The 23,897-nt window shown below is 45.2% G+C and overlaps 1 protein-coding gene and 3 long non-coding RNA genes across 4 annotated transcripts; 1 reads left to right on the forward strand and 3 right to left on the reverse strand.

Moving 5' to 3' along the window:
- Positions 1–4,406: 4,406 nt before the first annotated feature.
- Positions 4,407–5,692, reverse strand: LOC129846493 (uncharacterized). Its single transcript, XR_008758265.1, has 3 exons — positions 5,413–5,692; positions 5,110–5,231; positions 4,407–5,001 (listed from the first exon to the last, which is right to left on the reverse strand). It is a non-coding gene; the product is annotated as an uncharacterized LOC129846493 (long non-coding RNA).
- A 1,699-nt stretch (positions 5,693–7,391) lies between these two features.
- LOC129846487 (uncharacterized) lies at positions 7,392–8,608 on the reverse strand. Its single transcript, XM_055914435.1, has 4 exons — positions 8,543–8,608; positions 8,151–8,285; positions 7,680–7,967; positions 7,392–7,538 (listed from the first exon to the last, which is right to left on the reverse strand). Exons 1-4 carry the CDS (start codon positions 8,606–8,608, stop codon positions 7,392–7,394), a joined length of 636 nt encoding a protein of 211 aa, XP_055770410.1.
- Positions 8,609–8,954: 346 nt separating this feature from the next.
- LOC129846486 (uncharacterized) lies at positions 8,955–9,521 on the reverse strand. Its single transcript, XR_008758261.1, has 4 exons — positions 9,464–9,521; positions 9,312–9,386; positions 9,141–9,179; positions 8,955–9,029 (listed from the first exon to the last, which is right to left on the reverse strand). It is a non-coding gene; the product is annotated as an uncharacterized LOC129846486 (long non-coding RNA).
- Positions 9,522–22,019: 12,498 nt separating this feature from the next.
- LOC129846491 (uncharacterized) lies at positions 22,020–23,065 on the forward strand. The gene is made up of 5 exons (XR_008758264.1): positions 22,020–22,049; positions 22,122–22,196; positions 22,329–22,367; positions 22,479–22,553; positions 22,866–23,065. It is a non-coding gene; the product is annotated as an uncharacterized LOC129846491 (long non-coding RNA).
- The last annotated feature ends 832 nt before the right edge of the window (positions 23,066–23,897 follow it).

Here is a 23,897-nt window from a genome sequence, read left to right on the forward strand (position 1 = left end):
CTGACAATTCATTTTGATGGTTGTAAAGTCGTCTCAAATAAAACTGTGAAGGACCTCGGCGTTACTCTTGACCCTGATCTCTCTTTTGACGAACATATCAAGACTGTTTCAAGGACAGCTTTTTTCCATCTACGTAACATTGCAAAAATCAGAAATTTTCTGTCCAAAAATGATGCAGAAAAATTAATCCATGCATTTGTTACTTCTAGGTTAGACTACTGCAATGCTCTACTTTCCGGCTACCCGGATAAAGCACTAAAAAAACTTCAGTTAGTGCTAAATACGGCTGCTAGAATCCTGACTAGAACCAAGAAATTTGATCATATTACTCCAGTGCTAGCTTCCCTACACTGGCTTCCCGTTAAGGCAAGGGCTGATTTCAAGGTTTTACTGTTAACCTATAAAGCGTTACATGGGCTTGCTCCTACCTATCTTTCCGAGTTGGTCCTGCCGTACATACCTACACGTACGCTACGGTCACAAGACGCAGGCCTCCTAATTGTCCCTAAAATTTCTAAGCAAACAGCTGGAGGCAGGGCTTTCTCCTATAGATCTCCATTTTTATGGAACAGTCTGCCTACCCATGTGAGAGACGCAGACTCGGTCTCAACCTTTAAGTCTTTACTGAAGACTTATCTCTTCAGTAGGTCATATGATTGAGTGTAGTCTGGCCCAGGAGTGTGAAGGTGAACGGAAAGGCTCTGGAGCAACGAACCGCCCTTGCTGTCTCTCCAGGGCCGGTTCCCCTCTCTCCACTGGGATTCTCTGCCTCTAACCCTGTTACTGGGGCTGAGTCACTGGCTTGCTGGTGCTCTTTCATGCCGTCCCTAGGAGGGGTGCGTCACTTGAGTGGGTTGAGTTACTGACGTGAACTTCCTGTCTGGGTTGGCGCCCCCCCTTGGTTGTGCTGTGGTGGAGACCTTTGTGGGCTATACTCGGCCTTGTCTCAGGATTGTAAGTTGGTGGTTGAGGATATCCCTCTAGTGGTGTGGGGGCTGTGCTTTGGCAGAGTGGGTGGGGTTATATCCTTCCTGTTTGGCCCTGTCCGGGGGTTTCTTCGGATGGGGCCACAGTGTCTCCTGACCGCTCCTGTCTCAGCCTCCAGTATTTATGCTGCAGTAGTTTATGTGTCGGGGGGCTAGGGTCAGTTGGTTATACCTGGAGTACTTCTCCTGTCTTATCCAGTGTCCTGTGTGAATTTAAGTATGCTCTCTCTAATTCTCTCGTTCTCTCTTTCTCTCTGAGAACCTGAGCCCTAGGACCATACGTCAGGACTACCGGGCATGCTGACACCTTGCTGTCCCCAGTCCGCCCGGCCTTGCTGCTATTCCAGTTTCAACTGTTTCTGCCTGCGGTTACGAAACCCCTACCTGTCCCAGACCTGCTGTTTTCAACTCTTAATGATCGGCTATGAAAAGCCAACTGAGATTTATTCCTGATTATTATTTGACCATGCGTGTCATTTATGAACATTTTGAAAATCTTGGCTCTCTCTAATTTTCTCCTTCTCTCTTTCTCTCGGAGGACCTGAGCCCTAGGACCATACGTTGGGACTACCGGCCGTGGTGACTCCTTGCTGCCCCCAGTCCGCCTGGCCTTGCTGCTATTCCAGTTTCAACTCTTCTGCCTGCGGTTATGGAACCCCTACCTGTCCCAGACCTGCTGTTTTCAACTCTTAATGATCGGCTATGAAAAGCCAACTGAGATTTATTCCTGATTATTATTTGACCATGCTTGTCATTTATGAACATTTTGAAAATCTTGGCTCTCTCTAATTTTCTCCTTCTCTCTTTCTTTCTCTCGGAGGACCTGGGCCCTAGGACCATGCGTCGGGACTGCCGCCCGTGGTGACTCCTTGCTGTCCCCAGTCCGCCTGGCCTTGCTGCTATTCCAGTTTCAGCTGTTCTGCCTGCGGTTATGGAACCGCCACCTGTCCCAGACCTGTTGTTTTTCAACTCTTAATGATCAGCTATGAAAAGCCAACTGAAAATTATTCATGATTATTATTTGACCATGCTTGTCACTTATGAACATTTTTGAACATCTTGGCATAGTTCTGTTATAATCTCCACCCGGCACAGCCAGAAGAGGACTGGCCACCCCTCATAGCCTGGTTCCTCTCTAGGTTTCTTCCTAGGTTTTGGCCTTTCTAGGGAGTTTTTCCTAGCCACCGTGCTTCTACACCTGCATTCTAGCTGTTTGGGGTTTTAGGCTGGGTTTCTGTACAGCACTTCGAGATATTATCTGATGTACGAAGGGCTATATAAAATAAAATTGATTGATTGATTGATGTCATAAGGTGAATGCACCAATTTGTAAGTCGCTCTGGATAAGAGCGTCTGCTAAATGACTTAAATGTAATGTAAATGTACATGTGAGAGACTTGGTATAAAGAAGTGTGGGGGCATGCTCTCCCCAAGGAAGGACGTAATGTAGCAACCTTAATGCAACACCGAGCGACCTCAACGAAAGGTTTGGACATCTTGGCGTAGCACTTAAGGTGTTGGCTTGACAGTTGATGGACCCAGGTTCAAAACCTGTTTGGGGCGAACGCCTGAATTCACTAAAATATATTTGTTTGCCTACGGGCAGGGAGACCCGGGTTTGAGACAAAAGGGGCATTACACCATTGCTGTTTGCAAAAAAACCCACTACATTGGTGGTAGTGGAATTGTGCTTTGGGAGAGGTGTGCATATTTCATGGGCAGGATCTGTACCCGGGCCTCCCATGGGAAAAACCAGTGGCTTGACCATTAGACCAAGATGTAATGCCCTCCTGAGCTGAGGGTGACACTGATATTAAACTTACAGGCAGGACTACCTCATTACCAGATCATGAGACACGCAAATGGGATAGTGTAAAGGGAACTTTGCCTAGGACGCCCATGCCAGGTCGCAGTTGTAAAATAGAACTTGTTGTCAACCAGCCTACCTGGTTAAATAAATGAGAAATAAAAAAATAAGTTAGAGAATTAGTCCAGTAACTGAAAGGTCACTGGTTTGAGTCCTGAGGCAGGCAACAAAATGTGGAATTTGATCTGAACTGGCAGATCTGTGACCAAACCCTTCAGAAAAACAAATTCCCTTTGTTCCCTGTAACACGGTGCTGTCACTGCAGACCAACAGAATACCACAAACATATTTTGCATACAAGGGTATGGTGTAATGTGAACATACCGGTACACTTTTTGTCTTCAAAGCAGCACATCACACATCAATGTTGTGTCACGCCCTGGCCTTAGTTATCTTTGTTCTCTTTATTATTTTGGTTAGGTCAGGGTGTGACGAGGGTGGTTTGTGTGTTTTTGTCTCGTCTAGGGTGTTTGTACTGTCTAGGGTTTTTTTGTAGAGTTATGGGGTTGTGTTCATTATAGGTGTTTATATAAGTCTATGGTTGCCTAGATTGGTTCTCAATTAGAGGCAGATGTTTATCGTTGTCTCTGATTGGGAACCATATTTAGGCAGCCATGTTCTTTGGGTATTTTGTGGGTGATTGTTTCCTGTGTCAGTGTTTGTGCCACACGGGACTGTTTCGGTTTGTTCACGTTTATTGTTTTTGTATTTGTGTTCAGTTTTCTATATTAAAATATGGACACCTACCACACTGCGTATTGGTCTGATCCTTGCTACACCTCTTCAAAGGAAGAAGAGGAAGACAGCCGTGACATGTTGCTTCAGTTACATTCACTTTAATAATAATTCACGTTGGTGAGTAACAGGGACCTACACTGGGTGTCTGTCATGTCGTCTGTGTCTGACATTGGCCATCCTATGTGCCAGGAAGGTAGGGTTGGACTTGACTTGCGTCACCATACTCTGGGAATCCTGTAATGAGTATATCAAAAACAGCTTTAAAACACTAACGTTTCTTTGGGACAGAAATTAGGTAAATGCTTTGTTTTGAAAAATGAAATTGTGTCACGGTCGTCTTGAGGTGAATGAATGGACCAAGGCGCAGCGTGATATGAATACATCTTCTTTTATTTTACGACGAAGATTAACATGAAACGAAACACTTAAACACTATACAAAACAACAAACAACCGTGAAGCTACAAACGAAAGTGCACACACAAGCTACTTACGTTCAACATAGACAATCTCCCACAATCACCTAAAGCCTATGGCTGCCTTAAATATGGCTCCCAATCAGAGACAATTAATGACATCTGTATCTGATTGAGAACCAAACCAGGCAACCATAGACTTTCCTAGAACTCTCTCCTGAACACAACCCCATACACTATACAACACCCCCTAAACAATACACACACCCTAAACTAGACAAAACACACAAACTTCCCATGTCACACCCTGACCTAACTAAAATAATAAAGAAAACAAAGAATACAAAGGCCAGGGCGTGACAAATTGTCACATCTGCTCCCGCTCCCCCTCTCTGGAGCACGAGGTCTCCAGGCTGCTCATCATTACACACATCTGTCACCATCGTTACACGAACCAGCGCTTCATCGGACTCACCTGGACTCCATCACGTCATTGATTGCCTCCCCTATATCTGTCACTTCCTCAGTTTCATTCCTGTGTCTGCATTGATAATGTTTTGTTTCTCTTGTCCAGACCCTGTTCTTCTTTAGTTTCATGTCTATTTATTAGTAAATCCTCACCCAGTACTTGCTGCCCCTCTCCCAGCATCTGTGGTTACAGAACCATTACAGAAATGGAGATTCAGTAAAAACCCACCCCTTCCCAATTGATATAGCAGTCAGAATCAGTGTAGGTGAAAATCCTGCAGTTCAATCTGCCCGCTCCAGAGCCATCATCTCTGTGGTATTGTCTCTCCAGTGGAGTCTGGCATACTGACTCACTCTGGAACAAAACCACTTCATATTGCGTGCGCACACACACACAACTTACTATGCAACATCAAACTATCCTAAACAGTGAAGTCTTATTTGTTATAAGGACACTGGTAGAGGACCTACCTGACTGAACAGCTTCTCCTGCCTGCCTACCACTAACTCCTCCTCACCATCTCCGGCTGAAAACAAAACCAAGATGTTCTGGTCCATATCTAGCCACCACGAAAATAACATCTACTCAACTAAGAAGCAACTAACATCTTTCTGTTTCAAAACAGTGTTAATACCTGATTGAGCCTGTCAGTTGAGGGTGTCCAGCTCAATGCCTCCCCTCTCCTGTTGAGTCAAAACCTGCTGCTGAAGGTGTTGAGAGAGGGCTGCTGTGAAGGTGACTCTCTGAATACGGATCCTGTAAACACCATTGTAAATATAAACAAATGCCATGTTTTCATGGCAAACTCAGGCAACTCAAGCAATATACTGGGTGTTTATCATCATCTGCTTTGAGAGCTAACATTAGCTAAAGACAGTGTCTTGCTTGTATGGCAATGCAAGGAATAAAAGCCACACAAAGGCCAACTGCAACTTACTTAATTGTCAGGTTTTTGACAACATCCCGGGAACGATAGGCAACCTCTCCGATGTCGGTGCTCCAGCCGTCTGCCATGATGTAACGTTAGGAACTTTATTAATGGCTAACTAACTAGCTAGGTTACCAACATACACACACGCGCGCTATGTATACAGCAACAGGCATTTAGCCAATTTTGTAGCTAGTACTTTTCACAAGCGTCTGCTCGTTGCATGGTAACAACAGTCTGCCTGCCTGGTTGGGTTTCTGGCGAGCAATCCAACTATTTACCGGTTCACTACCACCACCTACCGTGGGATACATTCCAGAGCAGCAGAACAAACCCCCTCCACTGATAACAGGTAAGATAATATCAGTACAATAATATTCCCTTGCTGTAAAAAGTTTAATGTAATTAATTAAGACAAAAATCTGTCTGACACAAATAATTGCAATTTAAAAAGCTTTATTGGAAATGCACGTTTCAAACAGCACAATTCAAGTACAGATAAGTGTAGCTACATCAGATGCTGAGATACATCAGATCACATGCTAATTTAGTTAAAATTTAGTTAAAATGTGATACAGTCCTCCAGTCCCAGTTCATTTGCACTCTTTTGACATGCTTCAGACCAGTAGCATGCTCCACTTCAGTGTACAATGGTTCTGAATTTGCATATCAATGTGTTTGAAGCTTTTACGTTCTGCATCTCTCATCTGAAGCCATATCCTCCAGGGTCTAAACAGGTTTAGATTTCCATCTCTGTGTGGGAGACCAGATATTGTACGGAGACCAGTAAGGGGCCCTCACCTCTTCACTTTGGCCAAAGGAGACCTAAGACCCCAATACCAGTGACACTGCCCTAAGGTTGGTGCAGTCCTTTGGAGGAGACTATGGAGACAGAGGTCTTATCTCTCTGTGGTTACTAAAGATGTCATGGCACTTATGGCATGAGTAGAGGTGTTGACCCTGCTTCTCCTGGCTATATTTCCAAGCCTAAACATGTAAATCCAACTCATTATCATATGCTGTATGGGGATCAATATCATTTTTGATTTGTTAATAAAGCTGCATGTCTCAAAAGATAAGAATGAGACCAATATATGTATTTTGCTAATCATAGTTCCTGTCTCTGAAATTACATTTGTGTGTGTTGTAGGAGTAACCAATACTCAAAATCTGTGTGTGTGTGTGTGTGTGTGTGTGTGTGTGTGTGTGTGTGGGTGGTAGAAACAATAGTTGGCCATTATTTTTTTGAACATCTCAGTTTGGGCAGCAGCCACTGAAGAAACCTGTCAATCAAAAACCACAGGAGAATAAATAGTATTATAAACCGGGTTGTTCGAACCCTGAATGCTGATTGGCTGAAAGTCGTGGTATATTTAAGCAATAAGGCATGAGGGGGTGTGGTATATGGCCAATATACCACAGCTAAGGGCTGTTCTTATGCACAACACGGAGTGCCTGGATACAGCCCTTAGCCGTGGTATATTGGCCATATACCACAAACCCCCAAGGTGCTTTATTGCTATTATTAACTGGTTAACAACGTAATTAGAGCAGTAAAATTAAATGCTTTGTCATACCTGTGGTACACGGTCTGATATACCACGGCTGTCAGCCAATCAGTATTCAGGGCTCGAACCACCCAGTTTATAACAGACCGTATACCACGAGTATGAGAAAACATTTATTTTTACTGCTCTAATTATGGCGGTAACCAGTTAATAATAGCAATAAGGCACCTCGGGGGTTTGTGGTATATGGCCAATATACCACGGCTAAGGGCTGTATCCAGGCACTCTGTGTTGCGTCGTGATAAAGAACAGCCCTTAGCCGTGATATATTGGCCATATACCACACCTCCTCGTGCCTTATTGCTTAAGTTTGCACTTACACATCAGATAGCTGCTCTTTCTCTGCTACCTCATTCTATTTCTTTAACTCTCTAGTCTAGTATTCCCTGGTTATGTTCCACTTCTCCCTCCTCTATTTCCTCACCTCTTCCTCAGACTCTTCTTTTCCTCTTTCTTGTCCTCCTCCTTACTTTCTCCAACATTTCCCATCTGTTGTATCTTACTGGCCTTCTCTTGTTTTACTACTTTTTTGGCCTTGTCCTTCTTTTTCTTATTGACCTTCCCTTCCTGAATATTTTGGACAAGGAGATAACCCATAAGCTTACATTACTTTTTCTCTTCTCTTGAGCTATACTATACTATAGAAGGACTTATGCTATACTATAGAAGGACTTAAGGCCAATATTCCCTTCTTGTATTTCCTCTCACCTGTGGGGCTACTCCAGCCATTTCCTGGAGCAGCTTCCTGCCGGTCTCGCTCAGGTTGGTGATGGGAGCCAGGCGAGGGCTGTGGCGGTATGGGAAGTTCTCTGTTCGGGGCAGAGCGATAATGACAGGGCTGAGAGGAGTCAGAGGCCTTGGGACATTTACTGGGTAGGGAGAGCCTACAGCAGAGGGCAGGGCCCGTAGGGCTTCAGCCAGGGTCCGGTGTGCTGAGGTCACAAGAGGAGAGAGGCCATTCTTGACAGATACAGGACCTGAGACCTTCCCTGGGCTCTGTCGGACCAGAAAGTAAAGTAACATATAGGAAAGTACTATCTTCAACACAATCTGTAGAAATACTTTCTAACTACTCTATACACATTGCATATACATGACTACACTCAATAAGTAATTACCTGCATCATCTCCAATCCCCCATGTACATATATATAAAAAAAAGATATATGCAGAACTTACCAGGAAGTCTGACTCATCGAAGGAGTGGAGAGACAGATCATCATCCTCGTCCATATCCCTCACGTCAAGCTTTGTCACCTTTCCATTCTCAACTTTCAGAGGTGGTGTCCTCCTTTCATGACCCTCATCATCACACTGTGTATCAGAGTCAACTAGTCAGAGACGACATCATGGTCACCTAATAATCCCCAGTTTACAATTGGCTCATTCATCCCCCTCCTCTCCCCTGTAACTATTCCCCAGGTCGTTGCTGCAAATGAGAACGTGTTCTCAGTCAACTTACCTGGTAAAATAACGGTAAAATAAATAAATAAATAAAAACTAGTCAGAGACCATCCTCCTCACAGTGATGTCACTCAACAAAGCCATGGACGGTAGGGTACAACTCTTACCTCCGATTCACAGTCAGTGAAGGAGTAGATGGAAAAGTCATCAGAACTGGAGGATGAGATCATCATTTTTTCTCTCTATCAGCCGAGTCACCCTTCCAGACTGAGGAGACAGAGAAAGGCATGTACTCATGGCAGCCATAGAATACACTGGCATTAACCCTCAAGGAAATGTAGAATACGTAGGCAATCCAACATGGTTGTACAAGTAGTGAGCAATACATGGGTAACTGAAAATGCAATAATTGCAACTCCCATAACATTAGGGGTGGGGCTAAAGACCTTCCATAGTATAGGATTTTTTAGCATCTCAAATGGATGATTGTCAATTCAACCAAGCCAACCAAAATGGCCATATGAATCAACAGATTGATCTATCTGTTGTGTCTCTATGGGAACAGCAGAGATGTCTGACCTGGCTGAGAGGCTCTGGATTGACGCTCCATCCATCCCCAGATGTTTGGTCCTGCCCATAGCTCACAATGATTGGCTGTTAACAGTAAAGAATGAATTCAACACTGCTTTGCTCATTTTGGCCTTGAATTGTGTATCAATAAATAATATAAGTACTGTTATGTGGTTGAATTTGAATGTAACTTACAGGCCTTTTGTGGATCTGAGGGGTCTGCACTGAAGTAGACTGTCAAGACAGCATTCAATGAGGATAGATAGGGATATATGCATTTGCTTTAATTCTGATAACTGCAGTTTGTACATGCAGAATGCATAACTAATGTGTATGTGTTTTTGTTTCAGGTCAGATATGACTTACAGGCTTTGGCCTTCTGTGCACCTTGCCGGTTGGCCACAACACGGAATCAGGGCTGTTCACCCTCACTGGTTTCAACTGTCAACACAACACTCAATTTAAAATGTGATAATATAACAAAAACAGGACAAAACAAACAAATATTTTATATTTACCACATAAGGGCGGCGTCTTAAAGCTCTTTTTATTCTCTCATCATTCCGATCCATCTTTCTTTCTGAGGGAAACATTTACATCAATTAATCGACACAAAACACATCCTGACTCACACACAGACACACACACAAAGATGGCATCCCAAATGGCACCCTATTCCCTATATGTGTATATTTATGTTGGGAAGGAGGTGCCCCAAAACGCCAAAGATTACCTGCAACAACCTGAGTGAAGAAGACTATTGTACAGATGAAATCAATCTGAACAGTTTATGTAGTGAATGAATGCATGGTTACGTCATTTTAGGTCACAGCTTTATGACTGCGCACAATACGTCACAAGAAAAAGGCCCGTTTGGAGCCGGACTGGTGGTATCATCTTCTCACTGGTTGTAGCTCAATAACGAACGTGATGTTATACTTTTGATACCTGTTAGTATTGAACGCCCTCACCTTCTTCATGAAACTGATCTCAAGCAGAGGTCGACCCTCGCTTTTAATTCGCACCTTTTCCGTGTACCCCAGAGAATGAAAATGGTTCTTCAACCCAAAAAATCCACAACATTTTCGACAGCTTTGGCCATTCTACCATTCTGGAGGAGATAAATGCACACTCGCGCTGGTAACGCTAGCTACTGGAGTTCGTGTAATTTATTTAAATTTGCCTTGCTAACTGCAAACAAAAATAAAGTTCTAAAACCAAGAAAACTATTTGTAATATACCTCCTCGCTCTCCTGTAATTTGAAAAAACGAATTTGAATTGAATAATGACAAAAAAAAGCTCAACCATCATTCTTCACTTTTAATCTATATCCAACGTCACTAAATTTCTCACCACATAGAACCCCCATAATGCTCTGTGGCACAACCCCAATACAACACACTAGGGCTGCATTCCAAACACTTAAAATACACACCTTCTCCTCTCAGCCCTCAAATAAAGTGGACACTTCTGATTTTAAAAAACAACAACAGTTTTTCACCTTAATTTAACCAGGTAAGCTAGTTAAGAACAAGTTCTCATTTAAAACTGTGACCTGGCCAAGATAAAGCAAAGCAGTTCGACACATACAACAACACAGAGTTAGACATGGATAAAAAATATATATATATATTTCACCTTTATTTAACCAGGTAGGCAAGTTGAAAACAAGTTCTCATTTACAATTGCGACCTGGCCAAGATAAAGCAAAGCAGTTCGACACATACAACAACACAGAGTTACGCATGGAGTAAAACAAACATACAGTCAATAATACAGTAGAAAAATAAGTCTATATACAATGTGAGCAAATGAGGTGAGATAAGGGAGGTAAAGGGGGAAAAAAGGCCATGATGGCGAAGTAAATACAATATAGCAAGTAAAACACTGGAATAGTAGATTTGCAGTGGAAGAATGTGCAAAGTGGAGATAGAAATAATGGGGTGCAAGTGTAACGGATGTGAAATGGCTAGCTAGTTAGCGGGTACGTGCTAGTAGCGTTTTAATTAAAACGAACAGACAAACGAAAAAGGGATCGGTGGCGGCTAGTAGGACGGTGACGACGACCGCCGAGCACCGCCCGAACAGGCAGGAGTCAACTTCGGCGGAAGTCGTGACAGTACCCCCCTCCTGACGCACGGCTCCCGCAGCGCGCCGCCACCGGCCTCGAGGACGACCCGGAGGGCGAGGTGCCGGGCGATCCGGGTGGAGGCGGTGGAAGTCTCTCAGTAGAGTAGGATCTAAAATGTCCCCCACCGGAACCCAGCATCTCTCCTCCGGACCGTACCCCTCCCAGTCCACGAGGTACTGTAGGCCCCTCACCCGGCGTCTCGAGTCCAGAATGGCACGTACTGTGTTCGCCGGGGACCCCTCGATCTCCAGAGGGGGTGGAGGGCCCTCAGGCACCTCACCTTCTTGCAGGGGACCAGCCACCACCGGCCTGAGGAGAGACACATGAAACGAGGGGTTAATACGGTAATACCTAGGGAGTTGTAACCTATAACACACCTCGTTTATTCTCCTCAGGACTTTAAACGGCCCCACACACTGCGGCCCCAGCTTCCGACAGGGCAGGCGGAGAGGCAGGTTTCGGGTCGAGAGCCAGACCCTGTCCGCCGGTGTGAACACGGGGGCCTCACTGCGGTGCTGGTCAGCGCTCCTCTTCTGCCGTTGTCCTGCTAACTTTAGCGATTCCTGGACGGCTTTCCAGGTGTCCTTGGAGCACTGTACCCATTCCTCTATCGCAGGAGCCTCGGTCTGACTCTGGTGCCATGGGGCCAGGACCGGCTGGTAACCTAACACACACTCAAACGGGGACATGTTCGTTGAGGAGTGGCGGAGGGAGTTCTGAGCGAGCTCAGCCCAAGGAACATACCTCGCCCACTCACCAGGCCGGTCCCGGCAATATGACCGCAGAAACCTGCCCACATCCTGGTTTACGCGCTCCACCTGCCCATTACTCTCGGGGTGAAAACCCGAGGTCAAGCTGACCGAGACCCCCAGTCTTTCCATAAACGCCCTCCAAACTCTGGACGTGAATTGGGGGCCCCGATCAGAAACGATGTCCTCAGGCACCCCATAGTGCCGGAAGACATGGGTAAACAAGGCTTCCGCAGTCTGCAGGGCCGTAGGGAGACCGGGCAACGGGATGAGACGGCAGGACTTAGAAAACCGATCCACAACGACCAAAATCGTAGTACTTCCCTGGGACGGGGGAAGATCGGTAAGAAAGTCCACAGATAAATGTGTCCACGGCCGTTGTGGAACGGGGAGGGGCTGTAACTTCCCTCTAGGCAAGTGCCGAGGAGCCTTGCTCTGAGCGCACACCGAGCAGGAGGAGACATAAAATCTCACGTCCTTAGCCAACGTGGGCCACCAGTATCTCCCTCTAAGACTCCGCACTGTCCTCTCGATGCCCGGATGACCCGAGGAGGGGGGAGTATGAGCCCAACGGATTAGCTTATCCCGGACCCCTCCCGGCACGTACTGAACCCCCGCTGGACAGTTAGGAGGGGTCTGCTCTAACCGTGAGGCTCTCTCTATCTCCGCGTCCACCTCCCATACCACCGGTGCCACGAGACATGAAGGTGGAATGATGGGAGTTGGCTCAACGGACCGCTCCTCGGTATCATAGAGACGGGACAGCGCGTCGGCCTTGGTGTTTTGGGAGCCTGGTCGGTACGAGATGGTGAACTGAAACCTGGTGAAAAACATGGCCCATCTAGCCTGACGCGGATTTAGTCTCCTCGCTTCCCGGATGTACTCGAGATTACGATGGTCAGTCCAGATAAGAAAAGGGTGTTTCGCACCCTCAAGCCAATGTCTCCACACCTTCAGAGCCTTGACTACAGCTAACAACTCCCGGTCCCCCACATCATAGTTTCGCTCCGCCGGACCGAGCTTCCTCGAAAAGAAGGCACAAGGGCGGAGCTTGGGTGGTTCGCCCGAGCGCTGGGACAGCACGGCCCCGACCCCCGCCTCGGACGCGTCCACCTCCACTATGAACGCTAAAGAGGGGTCCGGATGCGCCAACACGGGCGCATTGGTAAACAGCTCCTTCAGACGACTGAAAGCTCTGTCCGCCTCTGCTGACCAACGCAAGCGCACCGGTCCTCCCTTCAGCAGTGAGGTAATGGGAGCAGCCACCTGACCAAAACCCCGGATAAACCTCCTGTAGTAATTGGCAAACCCTAAAAACCGCTGCACCTCTTTCACCGTGGTCGGAGTCGGCCAATTACGCACGGCTGTAACGCGGTCATCCTCCATCACCACCCCGTAGGTGGAAATACGATAACCCAGGAAGGAAACGGCCTGTTTGAAGAACTCACATTTCTCCGCCTTGCAATACAGGTCATGCTCCAGCAGTCGCCCAAGTACCTTACGCACCAGAGACACATGCGCCGCGCGGGTGGCAGAGTAGATCAAGATGTCATCAATGTACACTACCACTCCCTGCCCGAGCAGGTCTCGGAGAATCTCATCTACGAAGGATTGAAAGACAGCTGGAGCATTTTTCAACCCATATGGCATGACGCGGTACTCATAATGGCCAGATGTAGTACTAAATGCGGTTTTCCACTCATCTCCTCCCCGGATACGCACCAGATTATACGCACTCCTCAGGTCCAATTTTGTGAAGAAGCGTGCCCCGTGAAATGATTCCACCGCCGTAGCGATGAGAGGTAGTGGGTAACTAAACCCCACTGTGATGGAATTTAGACCTCGATAATCAATGCACGGGCGTAAACCGCCATCCTTCTTCTTCACAAAAAAGAAGCTCGAGGAGACAGGTGATGCGGAGGGCCGAATGTATCCCTGTCCCAGTGATTCAGTAACATATGTCTCCATAGCCGCTGTCTCCTCCTGGGACAAAGGATACACGTGACTCCTAGGAAGTGCAGCGTTCTCCAGGAGGTTTATCGCGCAGTCCCCTCGTTGATGGGGTGGTAGTTGGGTCGCCTTCTTTTTACTGAAGGCGATAGTCAAATCGGCATATTCAGAGGGAATGCGCACGGTGGAAACCTGGTCTGGACTCTCCACCGTAGTCGCACCAACGGCAACTCCTATACACCTGCCTGAACATTCCTCTGACCACCCCTTAAGAGCCCCCTGTTGCCAGGAAATCACCGGGTTGTCCTGAGCTAGCCAGGGAATTCCCAACACCACTGGAAACGAAGGTGAGTCGATAAGGAACAGACTAATCTGCTCCTTATGACTACCCTGCGTTACCATGTCCAGTGGTACCGTGGCCTCCCTGACCATTCCTGACCCTAATGGTCGGCTATCTGAGTGCACGGGGAAAGGTAGGTCTAACGACACAAGGGAATCCCTAGCCTTTATGCGAGCCCCCAATCAATGAAATTCCCAGCTGCGCCTGAATCGACTAGCGCCTTATGCTGTAGAGAGGGAGAAAACCCGGGGAAATAGGTTAACACATACATATGACTGACAGGAAGCTCTGTGTAAGTCTGGTGCTGACTCACCTGGGGTGATCGAGTAGTGTTCCGCCTGCCCTCCCGACTCCCAGAAGAGTTCCTCCAGCACCGGTCGGCCGTGTGCCCTCGCCGACCACAACTGGTGCAGGAGGACACTCCTCCTCCGGTCACCCTTGATGCTGCCCCCCCTAACTCCATAGGGATAGGAGCAGGAGGGCTGGGATGTGGAAACGACAGGACCTGTTCCGAACGTCCGCGGGCAGCCAGCAGGTTGTCGAGACGGATGGCCATGTCAATAAGTTCGTCCAGCGTGAGTGTGGTGTCCCGACACGCTAGCCCCCTGCGGACGTCCTCCCTAAGGCTACATCGAAAATGGTCTATTAAGGCCCTGTCGTTCCACCCTGCTCCTGCAGCCAAGGTCCTGAACTCCAGGGCAAAGTCCTGTACGCTCCTCGTCTCCTGACGCAGGTGGAACAGCCGTTCACCCGCCGCACGACCCTCTGGTGGGTGGTCAAACACAGCTCGGAATCGGCGGGTGAACTCAGGGTAATGATCCCTCGCCGAGTCTGGGCCATTCCACACTGCGTTGGCCCATTCAAGAGCTCGTCCAGTCAAACAGGAGACGAGGGCGCTCACGCTCTCCTCTCCGGAGGGAGTAGGACGAACGGTCGCCAGGTAAAGCTCCAGCTGGAGAAGAAACCCCTGACACCCGGCCGCCGTTCCATCATACTCCCGTGGGAGCGCCAGCCGAAGAGCCCCGGAGCCAGATGCTGTAACAGGAACAGGAGGTGTTGGAGGAGGGGGTGCTGGAGATGAGGTGGGAAGGCCACTCCTCTCCCATCGATCCATCCTCTCCATCATTTGGTCCATAGCCGATCCAATTCTGTGGAGAACACTGGTGTGATGGAGGACCCTTTCCTCCATCGATGGGAGAGGAGACGCGGCTGCTCCTGCTGGTTCCATTGTAGTGGTGCGGGATTCTGTCATGCGGGACTAGGTGGGCGAAAGAACCAGACGCAGAGAGAGAGAGCCGCTTGGGAAAAATATTCCTTATTTTTACTTTTAACAACAAACTGAATAAGCCCGAAAATCCAGGGCGCAGTGAAAACACTTGCCAAACACCCAACATACACACACGTAACAAAAACAATCCCGCACAAAACAAGGGCGGGTCAAACTCCTAATTATAGGGAAGCTCATAAAGAAACAAAAACAACAGGTGCAACTAATAAGACAAAACGAACAGACAAACGAAAAAGGGATCGGTGGCGGCTAGTAGGACGGTGACGACGACCGCCGAGCACCGCCGGAACAGGCAGGGGAGTCAACTTCGGCGGAAGTCGTGACAGGATGTGCTTTTTTGCGAAGTAGTAAGCCAATTCTAGATTTAACTTTGAATAAACAGGCGTACAGTCAATAACACAATAGAAACAAAAGAAAGTCTATATACAGTGTGTGCAAATGGCGTGAGGAGGTAAGGCAATAAATAGGCCATAGTAGCGAAGTAATTACAATTTAGCAAATTAACACTGATGTCACGCCCTGACCATAGTTTGCTTTGTATGTTTCTATGTTTTGTTTGGTCAGGGTGTTATCTGAGTGGGCATTCTATGTTGTATGTCTAGTTTGTCTATTTCTATGTGTTTGGCCTGATATGGTTCTCAATCAGAGGCAGGTGTTAGTCGTTGTCTCTGATTGGGAACCATATTTAGGTAGCCTGTTTTGTATTGTGGGTTGTGGGTGATTGTTCCTGTTTCTGTGTCTTTTTATGTCACCATACGGGACTGTTGCATTTTTGTTGGTTTGTCCGTTTATTGTTTTGTAAGGTTATTCAGTGTTATTCGTTAATAAAAGTAACGATGTATTCATATCACGCTGCGCATTGGTCCTCCGATCCTTCTTACTACTCATCCTCAGATGAGGAGGACGACGAACGCGACAACTGAAGTGATAGATGAGCAGATTGTGATGTGCAAGTAGAGATACTGGTGTGCAAAAGAGCAGAAAAGTGATGACGTCTGATGAGTTGACACTTATAGGGCAAGGGGCGAGGGAAGAATTATTTAATTTTAAATGGACCGCCCAGAAATGTGTCACTTGTTCATCCCACGGTTGTGTTTTCAGTCATCATGGAACTGTTGTGTGTGCCTTATATGCACTACAGTCAATTATGATTGCATTTCATATCTTGGCTAGAAGACAACACCTTTGCAGACATCAAATGTTAGCCATCCTACTATTTCAGGCAAATCGAAAATTACAATGTATACGTGTGATGTCAGGGAAAGTTATATGCTTTCGTGTTGTTGACTATCATAAAAATGATCAAATCAATTCTCCATGTGTAATTTAATTACGCAATTAAACTAATTATGTAACTTTAACGAGGAAGTTGGGGCACCACGGACAAATGTTGTTTATAGAGTGTCAATTTCCCAAATATAACTCCCCAGATATTTTCATATCTTATCAAAACAGTCTCTTATTAAGGAATTTTATTACCTCTTCAGTGTCATTACTGAATGTTGCAAACTCTTGGATATCTGCACCAACCCTAGCATAGAATCATGAATCAGCAAAATATAAATTGGCTTAATTATTTATTTACCAACTAACTTAATCAATCAGAGAATTACATAAAACACACTCACAATTAGTTCATACATGGGTTACTTAACATGTTGTTGTCTCTCTCTGTTGTCGCCGGTTTATATGCTGGAGGGAGTCGACAGAAAAGTCTCTGATTGCGTCCCTAGTGGATACCTCAGGCATACCCATGTCGTCACATAGAATAGATGTTTCGGCGGTTGTCGGTATTCTTTGTCCTAGGCTACATACATTTCCAGCTGCAGACTGAAAAGGCCTCATATAAGATCTGCTCCTTCTGTGGCAATGTTTTAGAGTTTAACCATTTTTAGCAGTGTAACCAACGCTACCATTTGCAACCTTAGCTTACACCGTGGTCTGGTGTGAATTGCGTCACTGGGGATTTTATACTTGGGTAGAAAAGGGGCTGTCTCATCATGTTTGTGCTCAACTGGACGTGGCTACTGACTGTGCATAAGTTACATAAAACAACCAATTCTGATTTAGAAGACTAAATCTCATTGTTAGCTTTTCAAAAGTATTTTTATACTTATTCATTCATCTTATACAACAGTCAGATGTAAAACTGACAGCTGGGAAATGTACACTTTAAGAGATACAGTTGTGTGTGTTTCCTGTCCTTCATGAGATCACCAAATGAAACACACTCGACATGACTGTCCCTTAAGTGTCCACGGACCATGCCCATATTCTCAAAAAGATAAATATTGTTTAATTCTTCCATTTTGGGGATTAGGAGTTTTTTTTTAATTTACATTTGTTTCTACTTACACTTGTATCTTGAATTGCCCATATTAAAGTCCGCTAAGCTGACTTTGCTTAGCGGATCAACATCGCAAATTGAATTATGGGGCTAATTGTACATTCGCAAACTCGAAAGTACTACTGTAAGTGAAACTAGGAAAAAACAGAGGTGATTATGAAATTAAATATTTCGTAAAGACATGTATCATGCTGTTTAAGATCCCCAGAAGACGTTTTATCTTGTATATTAACTCATTTCAAATGTAAGGCATTGAAAGCATTCTATATTGGAAGTCTGTAAATGTACAGTCGTGGCCAAAAGTTTTGAGAATGACACAAATATTAATTTCCACAAAGTTTGCTGCTTCAGTGTCTTTAGATATTTTTGTCAGATGTTACTATGGAATACTGAAGTATAATTCAAGCATTTAATAAGTGTCAAAGGCTTTTATTGACAATTACATGAAGTTGATGCAGAGTCAATATTTTCAGTGTTGACCCTTCTTTTTCAAGACCTCTGCAATCCACCCTGGCATGCTGTCAATTAACTTCTGGGCCACATCCTGACTGATGGCAGCCCATTCTTGCATAATCAATGCTTGGAGTTTGTCAGAAATTGTGGGGTTTTGTTTGTCCACCCGCATCTTGAGGATTGACCACAAGTTCTCAATGGGATTAAGGTCTGGGGAGTTTCCTGGCCATGGACCCAAAATATCGATGTTTTGTTCCCCGAGCAACTCAGTCATCACTTTTGCCTCATGGCAAGGTGCTCCATCATGCTGGAAAAGGCATTGTTCGTCACCAAACTGTTCCTGGGTGGTTGGGAGAAGTTGCTCTCGGAGGATGTGTTGGTACCATTCTTTATTCATGGCTGTGTTCTAAGGCAAAATTGTGAGTGAGCCCACTAGCTTGGCTGAGAAGCAACCCCACATGAATAGTCTCAGGATGCTTTACTGTTGGCATGACACAGGACTGATGGTAGCGCTCACCTTGTCTTCTCCGGACAAGCTTTTTTCCGGATGCCCCAAACAATCTGGAAGAGGATTCATCAGAGAAAATGACTTTACCCCTGTCCTCAGCAGTCCAATCCCTGTACCTTTTGCAGAATATCAGTCTGTCCCTGATGTTTTTCCTGGAGAGAAGTGGCTTCTTTGCTGCCCTTCTTGACAACAGGCCATCCTCCAAAAGTCTTCTCCTCACTGTGCGTGCAGATGCACTCACACCTGCCTGCTGCCATTCCTGAGCAAGCTCGAGATTGGTGATGCCCCGATCCCGCAGCTGAATCAACTTCAGGAGACGGTCCTGCTTCTTGCTGGACTTTCTTGGGCGCCCTGAAGCCTTCTCCACAACAATTGAACCGCTCTCCTTGAAGTTCTTGATGATCCGATAAATGGTTGATTTAGGTGCAATCTTACTGGCAGCAATATCCTTGCCTGTGAAGCCCTTTTTGTTCAAAGCAATGATGACGGCACGTGTTTCCTTGCAGGTAACCATGGCTGACAGAGGAAGAACAATGATTCCAAGCACCACCCTCCTTATGAAGCTTCCAGTCTGTTATTCGAACTCAATCAGCATGATAGAGTGATCTCCAGCCTTGTCCTCGTCAACACTCACACCTGTGTTAACGAGAGAATCACTGACATGATGTCAGCTGGTCCTTTTGTGGATTCAGTTCATTTGCATGGCAAAGAGGGACTTTATTTCATCTGATCACTCTTCATAACATTCTGGAGTATATGCAAATTGCCATCATACAAACTGAGGCAGCAGACTTTGTGAAAATTAATATTTGTGTCATTCACAAAACTTTTGGCCATGACTGTATTTACAAAATTCAACATGGCTGCCTATTCAGATGCCCTAGAAAAGTTGTGTAAATACAGAGAAGAGTAAGATTAGAGTAAAATATACATACTTGTAGCACATTCATATTGCACCATGTATTGTTAAATTCGTACATTTAAATTGCAGTAACTATTTAGTAATTGAGCCTTGTTCTTCATCGGTTCATTAAAGAATAGGTCTTAGATTAAGTGGTGGTCAACTGTAAAAGTGTCCTGGTGTTTTTCTTTTCACGCTCTCTGACTTTAAGGCTTAGTGCCAACTAGTTATGTTTAAATTGACACTACCACAGCAAATAGACAATGCAATATGTGTTGGTTGTATGTCCACTTTCAGTACAACATGAATACGTCTATTAACTGTCATTTATGTGTGTTCTGATAATCACTACCTCTGGTGTGTAGTATACAAAACATTAGGAACACCTCCCCGATATTAAGAACAGCCTCAATTCGTCAGGTATGGACTCTACAAGGTGTTGAAAGCGTTCCACAGAGATGTTGTCTCAAATGCTTCCAACAGTAGTCAAGTTATCTGGATGTCCTTTGGGTGGTGGACCATTTTTGATACACACGGGAAACTGTTGAGCGTTAAAAACTCAGTAGCGTTGCAGTTCTTGACACAATGAACCCGATGCACCTGGCACCTACTACTTTCTATGCTGATGGTTGGAGGTCCAATACAAAATATTTACTTCAACTTGAGGTTCTGCTGAACATTAACTGTATGAAATGGAATGAAGTGGATGATATAAGGGTGATGTTCAGCAGTCCTTTTGGTGTTTCTTTTAATAGAGAAACCCCTAAACTATTGTAGTGATATGGCAGGGTTCATGTTTTCATTTGTCTGCCTTTGAACTTTTTCTCTTACATTACTGATATCGAATAACGTGTTCCATCATGACCTGTTACATGACTTTTACCACTTGATCCAGTTGTTTATGCAAAATAGCTATTTGTATATAAACAGTGTAACTTGAAAACATGCAGTAGTAAAGAAATAATAATCATTGATTCGCTATACTTAGTCTAGGTAGTAATTAATGGCGTCTCTTTACTGTGCACAACGACCAATTATTATAAAAATGGTTTGATACTTTTATTCATTTTTCGTGATATCCAATTGGTAGTTAGTCTTTTCCCATCGCTGCAACTCCCCTACGAACTTGGAAAAGGCAAAGGTCGAGAGCCATGCGTCCTCTAAAACACAACCCTGCCAAGCCACACTGCTTCTTCACACAGAAGCCAGCCACACCAATGTGTTGGAGGAAACTGGCAACCGCACAGTGCATCAGTTATTTGGAGTAAGGATTAGAGTAAGGATACAGAACCTGCCCTGTGATGATGACGTTGCAGAGTAAGACAGTGTGTGGGACCAAAAATGTTATGATGAGCAGAAACAGCCAGGGCAGGGCTAACATGGGTACGCTGACCCCAAAAAGGAAACTCTTAACCATAAGTAAGTACACTGTGGCCATACGCATAAGGGAGAGGGATACAGGAACTAACCCCTCCACTTGATTCTGGGCAGATGCAACAAACAGTACCAGCCCCAGGATTGTGTACAACACCCCTGTGCTATTCGGGAGCAGCTGAAACATGAGGAAGCAAACAGTGGCCACACTCTTCTCAGATTAACGGGTTGACAGACATCAGCGGCATTGATGTGTTGTGCTCTAGCTTGCTGCTGTAACCTGCTGGCACCATCTGTTACGTCATTAACATTAGCTACAAGTTGTAGCAAGCCAGATAACGTTACAACAGTCACTCGTTAGCCTCAACTCAGGAGTAAAACTCTTGAACCTCTGAACCACAGTTGTGGAAAATTTGATTCAAAGATTAAGGCAGAGACTATTTACTTAATGACTTTATTGTCCCCATGGGGAAATGTTGTTGCAGTGTCTTGTACACGTTTAAAGTGGCGTTTAAATACAAAACAAAATTTACAATACAACTTTCATAACAGTTAACATACCAATGAAACATTAATAAAAAAATGACTAGCCTGCTGGCCTTACTGATTCGATAGGAACATCAGCCCGAGCTATTTAGGAGGGATATCACACCTGGCACAAATGATTGTCTAGTTGTTTTTCTTGCAGAGGGGTCCCCTATACCAGTGCCCAAAGGGGAGTAGTTCAAAGTCCGGGTACAGGGGGTGGCTTGGGTCTAAAATGATTTTGTGAGACTTGCGGACATTTCTGGCTTGCTGGAGGTCATTTTGCAGGGCTCTGGCAGTGCTCCTCCTTGCACAAAGGCGGAGGTTATTCTACAATGTAGAAAATAGTAAAAATAAACACCCTTGAATGAGTAGCTGAGAAACTTTTGACCGGTAGTGTATATACATGGTATAGTGTGTGTATGTGTCAGGATGTGTTTTGTGTCAATCTATTCGATGGAAATGTTTCCCTCAGAAAGCAAGATGGATTGTATTGATGAGAGAATCAAAAGAGCTTTAAGACGCCGCCCTTATGTGGTAAATATCAAATATTTGTTTGTTTTGTCCTGTTTTTGTTATATTATCACATTTTAAATTGAGTGTTGACAGTTGAAACCAGTGAGGGTGAACAGCCCTGATTCCGTGTTGTGGCCAACCGGCAAGGTGCACAGAAGGCCAAAGCCTGTAAGTCATATCTGACCTGAAACAAAAACACATACACATTAGTTATGCATTCTGCATGTACAAACTGCAGTTATCAGAATTAAAGCAAATGCAGATATCCCTATCTATCCTCATTGAATGCTGTCTTGACAGTCTACTTCAGTGCAGACCCCTCAGATCCACAAAAGGCCTGTAAGTTACATTCAAATTCAACCACATAACAGTACTTATATTATTTATTGATACACAATTCAAGGCCAAAATGAGCAAAGCAATGTTGAATTCATTCTTTACTGTTAACAGCCAATCATTGTGAGCTATGGGCAGGACCAAACATCTGGGGATGGATGGAGCGTCAATCCAGAGCCTCTCAGCCAGGTCAGACATCTCTGCTGTTCCCATAGAGACACAACAGATAGATCAATCTGTTGATTCATATGGCCATTTTGGTTGGGTTGGTTGAATTGACAATCATCCATTTGAGATGCTAAAGAATCCTATACTATGGAAGGTCTTTAGCCCCACCCCTAATGTTATGGGAGTTGCATTTATTGCATTTTCAGTTACCCATGTATTGCTCAGTACTTGTTCAACCATGTTGGATTGCCTACGTATTCTACATTTCCTTGAGGATCAATGCCAGTGTATTCTATGGCTGCCATGAGTACATGCCTTTCTCTGCTTACTCAGTCTGGAAGGGTGACTCGGCTGATAGAGAGAAAAAATGATGACGTGATCTCATCCTCCAGTTCTGATGACTTTTCCATCTACTCCTTCACTGACTGTGAATCGGAGGTAAGAGTTGTACCCTACCGTCCATGGCTTTGTTGAGTGACATCACTGTGAGGAGGATGGTCTCTGACTAGTTGACTCTGATACACAGTGTGATGATGAGGGTCATGAAAGGAGGACACCACCTCTGAAAGTTGAGAATGGAAAGGGGACAAAGCTTGACGTGAGGGATATGGACGAGGATGATGATCTGTCTCTCCACTCCTTCGATGAGTCAGACTTCCTGGTAAGTTCTGCATATATATATATTTTTTTATATATACATGGGGGATTGGAAATGATGCAGGTAATTACTTATTGAGTGTAGTCATGTATCTGCAATGTGTATAGAGTAGTTAGAAAGTATTTCTACAGATTGTGTTGAAGATAGCACTTTCCTATATGTTACTTTACTTTCTGGTCCGACAGAGCCCAGGGAAGGTCTCAGGTCCTGTATCTGTCAAGAATGGCCTCTCTCCTCTTGTGACCTCAGCACACCGGACCCAGGCTGAAGCCCTACGGGCCCTGCCCTCTGCTGTAGGCTCTCCCTACCCAGTAAATGTCCCAAGGCCTCTGACTCCTCTCAGCCCTGTCATTATCGCTCCGCCCCGAACAGAGAACTTCCCATACCGCCACAGCCCTCGCCTGGCTCCCATCACCAACCTGAGCGAGACCGGCAGGAAGGTGCTCCAGGAAATGGCCGGAGTGGCCCCACAGGTGAGAGGAAATATAAGAAGGGAATATTGGCCGTAAGTCCTTCTATAGTATAGCATAAGTCCTTCTATAGTATAGTATAGCTCAAGAGAAGAGAAAACCCATAAACTTACATTACTTTATCTCCTTGTCCAAAATATTCAGGAAGGGAAGGTCAATAAGAAAAAGAGGGGCAAGGCCAAAAAAGTAGTAAAACAAGAGAAGGCCAGTAAGATACAACAGATGGGAAATGTTGGA

Source organism: Salvelinus fontinalis, unplaced genomic scaffold (assembly GCF_029448725.1).
Source record: "Salvelinus fontinalis isolate EN_2023a unplaced genomic scaffold, ASM2944872v1 scaffold_0568, whole genome shotgun sequence".
Taxonomy (NCBI): domain Eukaryota; kingdom Metazoa; phylum Chordata; class Actinopteri; order Salmoniformes; family Salmonidae; genus Salvelinus; species Salvelinus fontinalis.

Bases quoted from the DNA above. Each gene is read 5' to 3' on its own strand.
- LOC129846487 (XM_055914435.1), bottom strand. From the start codon at position 8,608: ATGATGATCTCATCCTCCAGTTCTGATGACTTTTCCATCTACTCCTTC. The intron at 8,286-8,542 runs GTAAGAGTTGTA...TCTGATACACAG, and splicing joins TCACTGACTGTGAATCGGAG to TGTGATGATGAGGGTCATGA. The intron at 7,968-8,150 runs GTAAGTTCTGCA...CTGGTCCGACAG, and splicing joins TCGATGAGTCAGACTTCCTG to AGCCCAGGGAAGGTCTCAGG.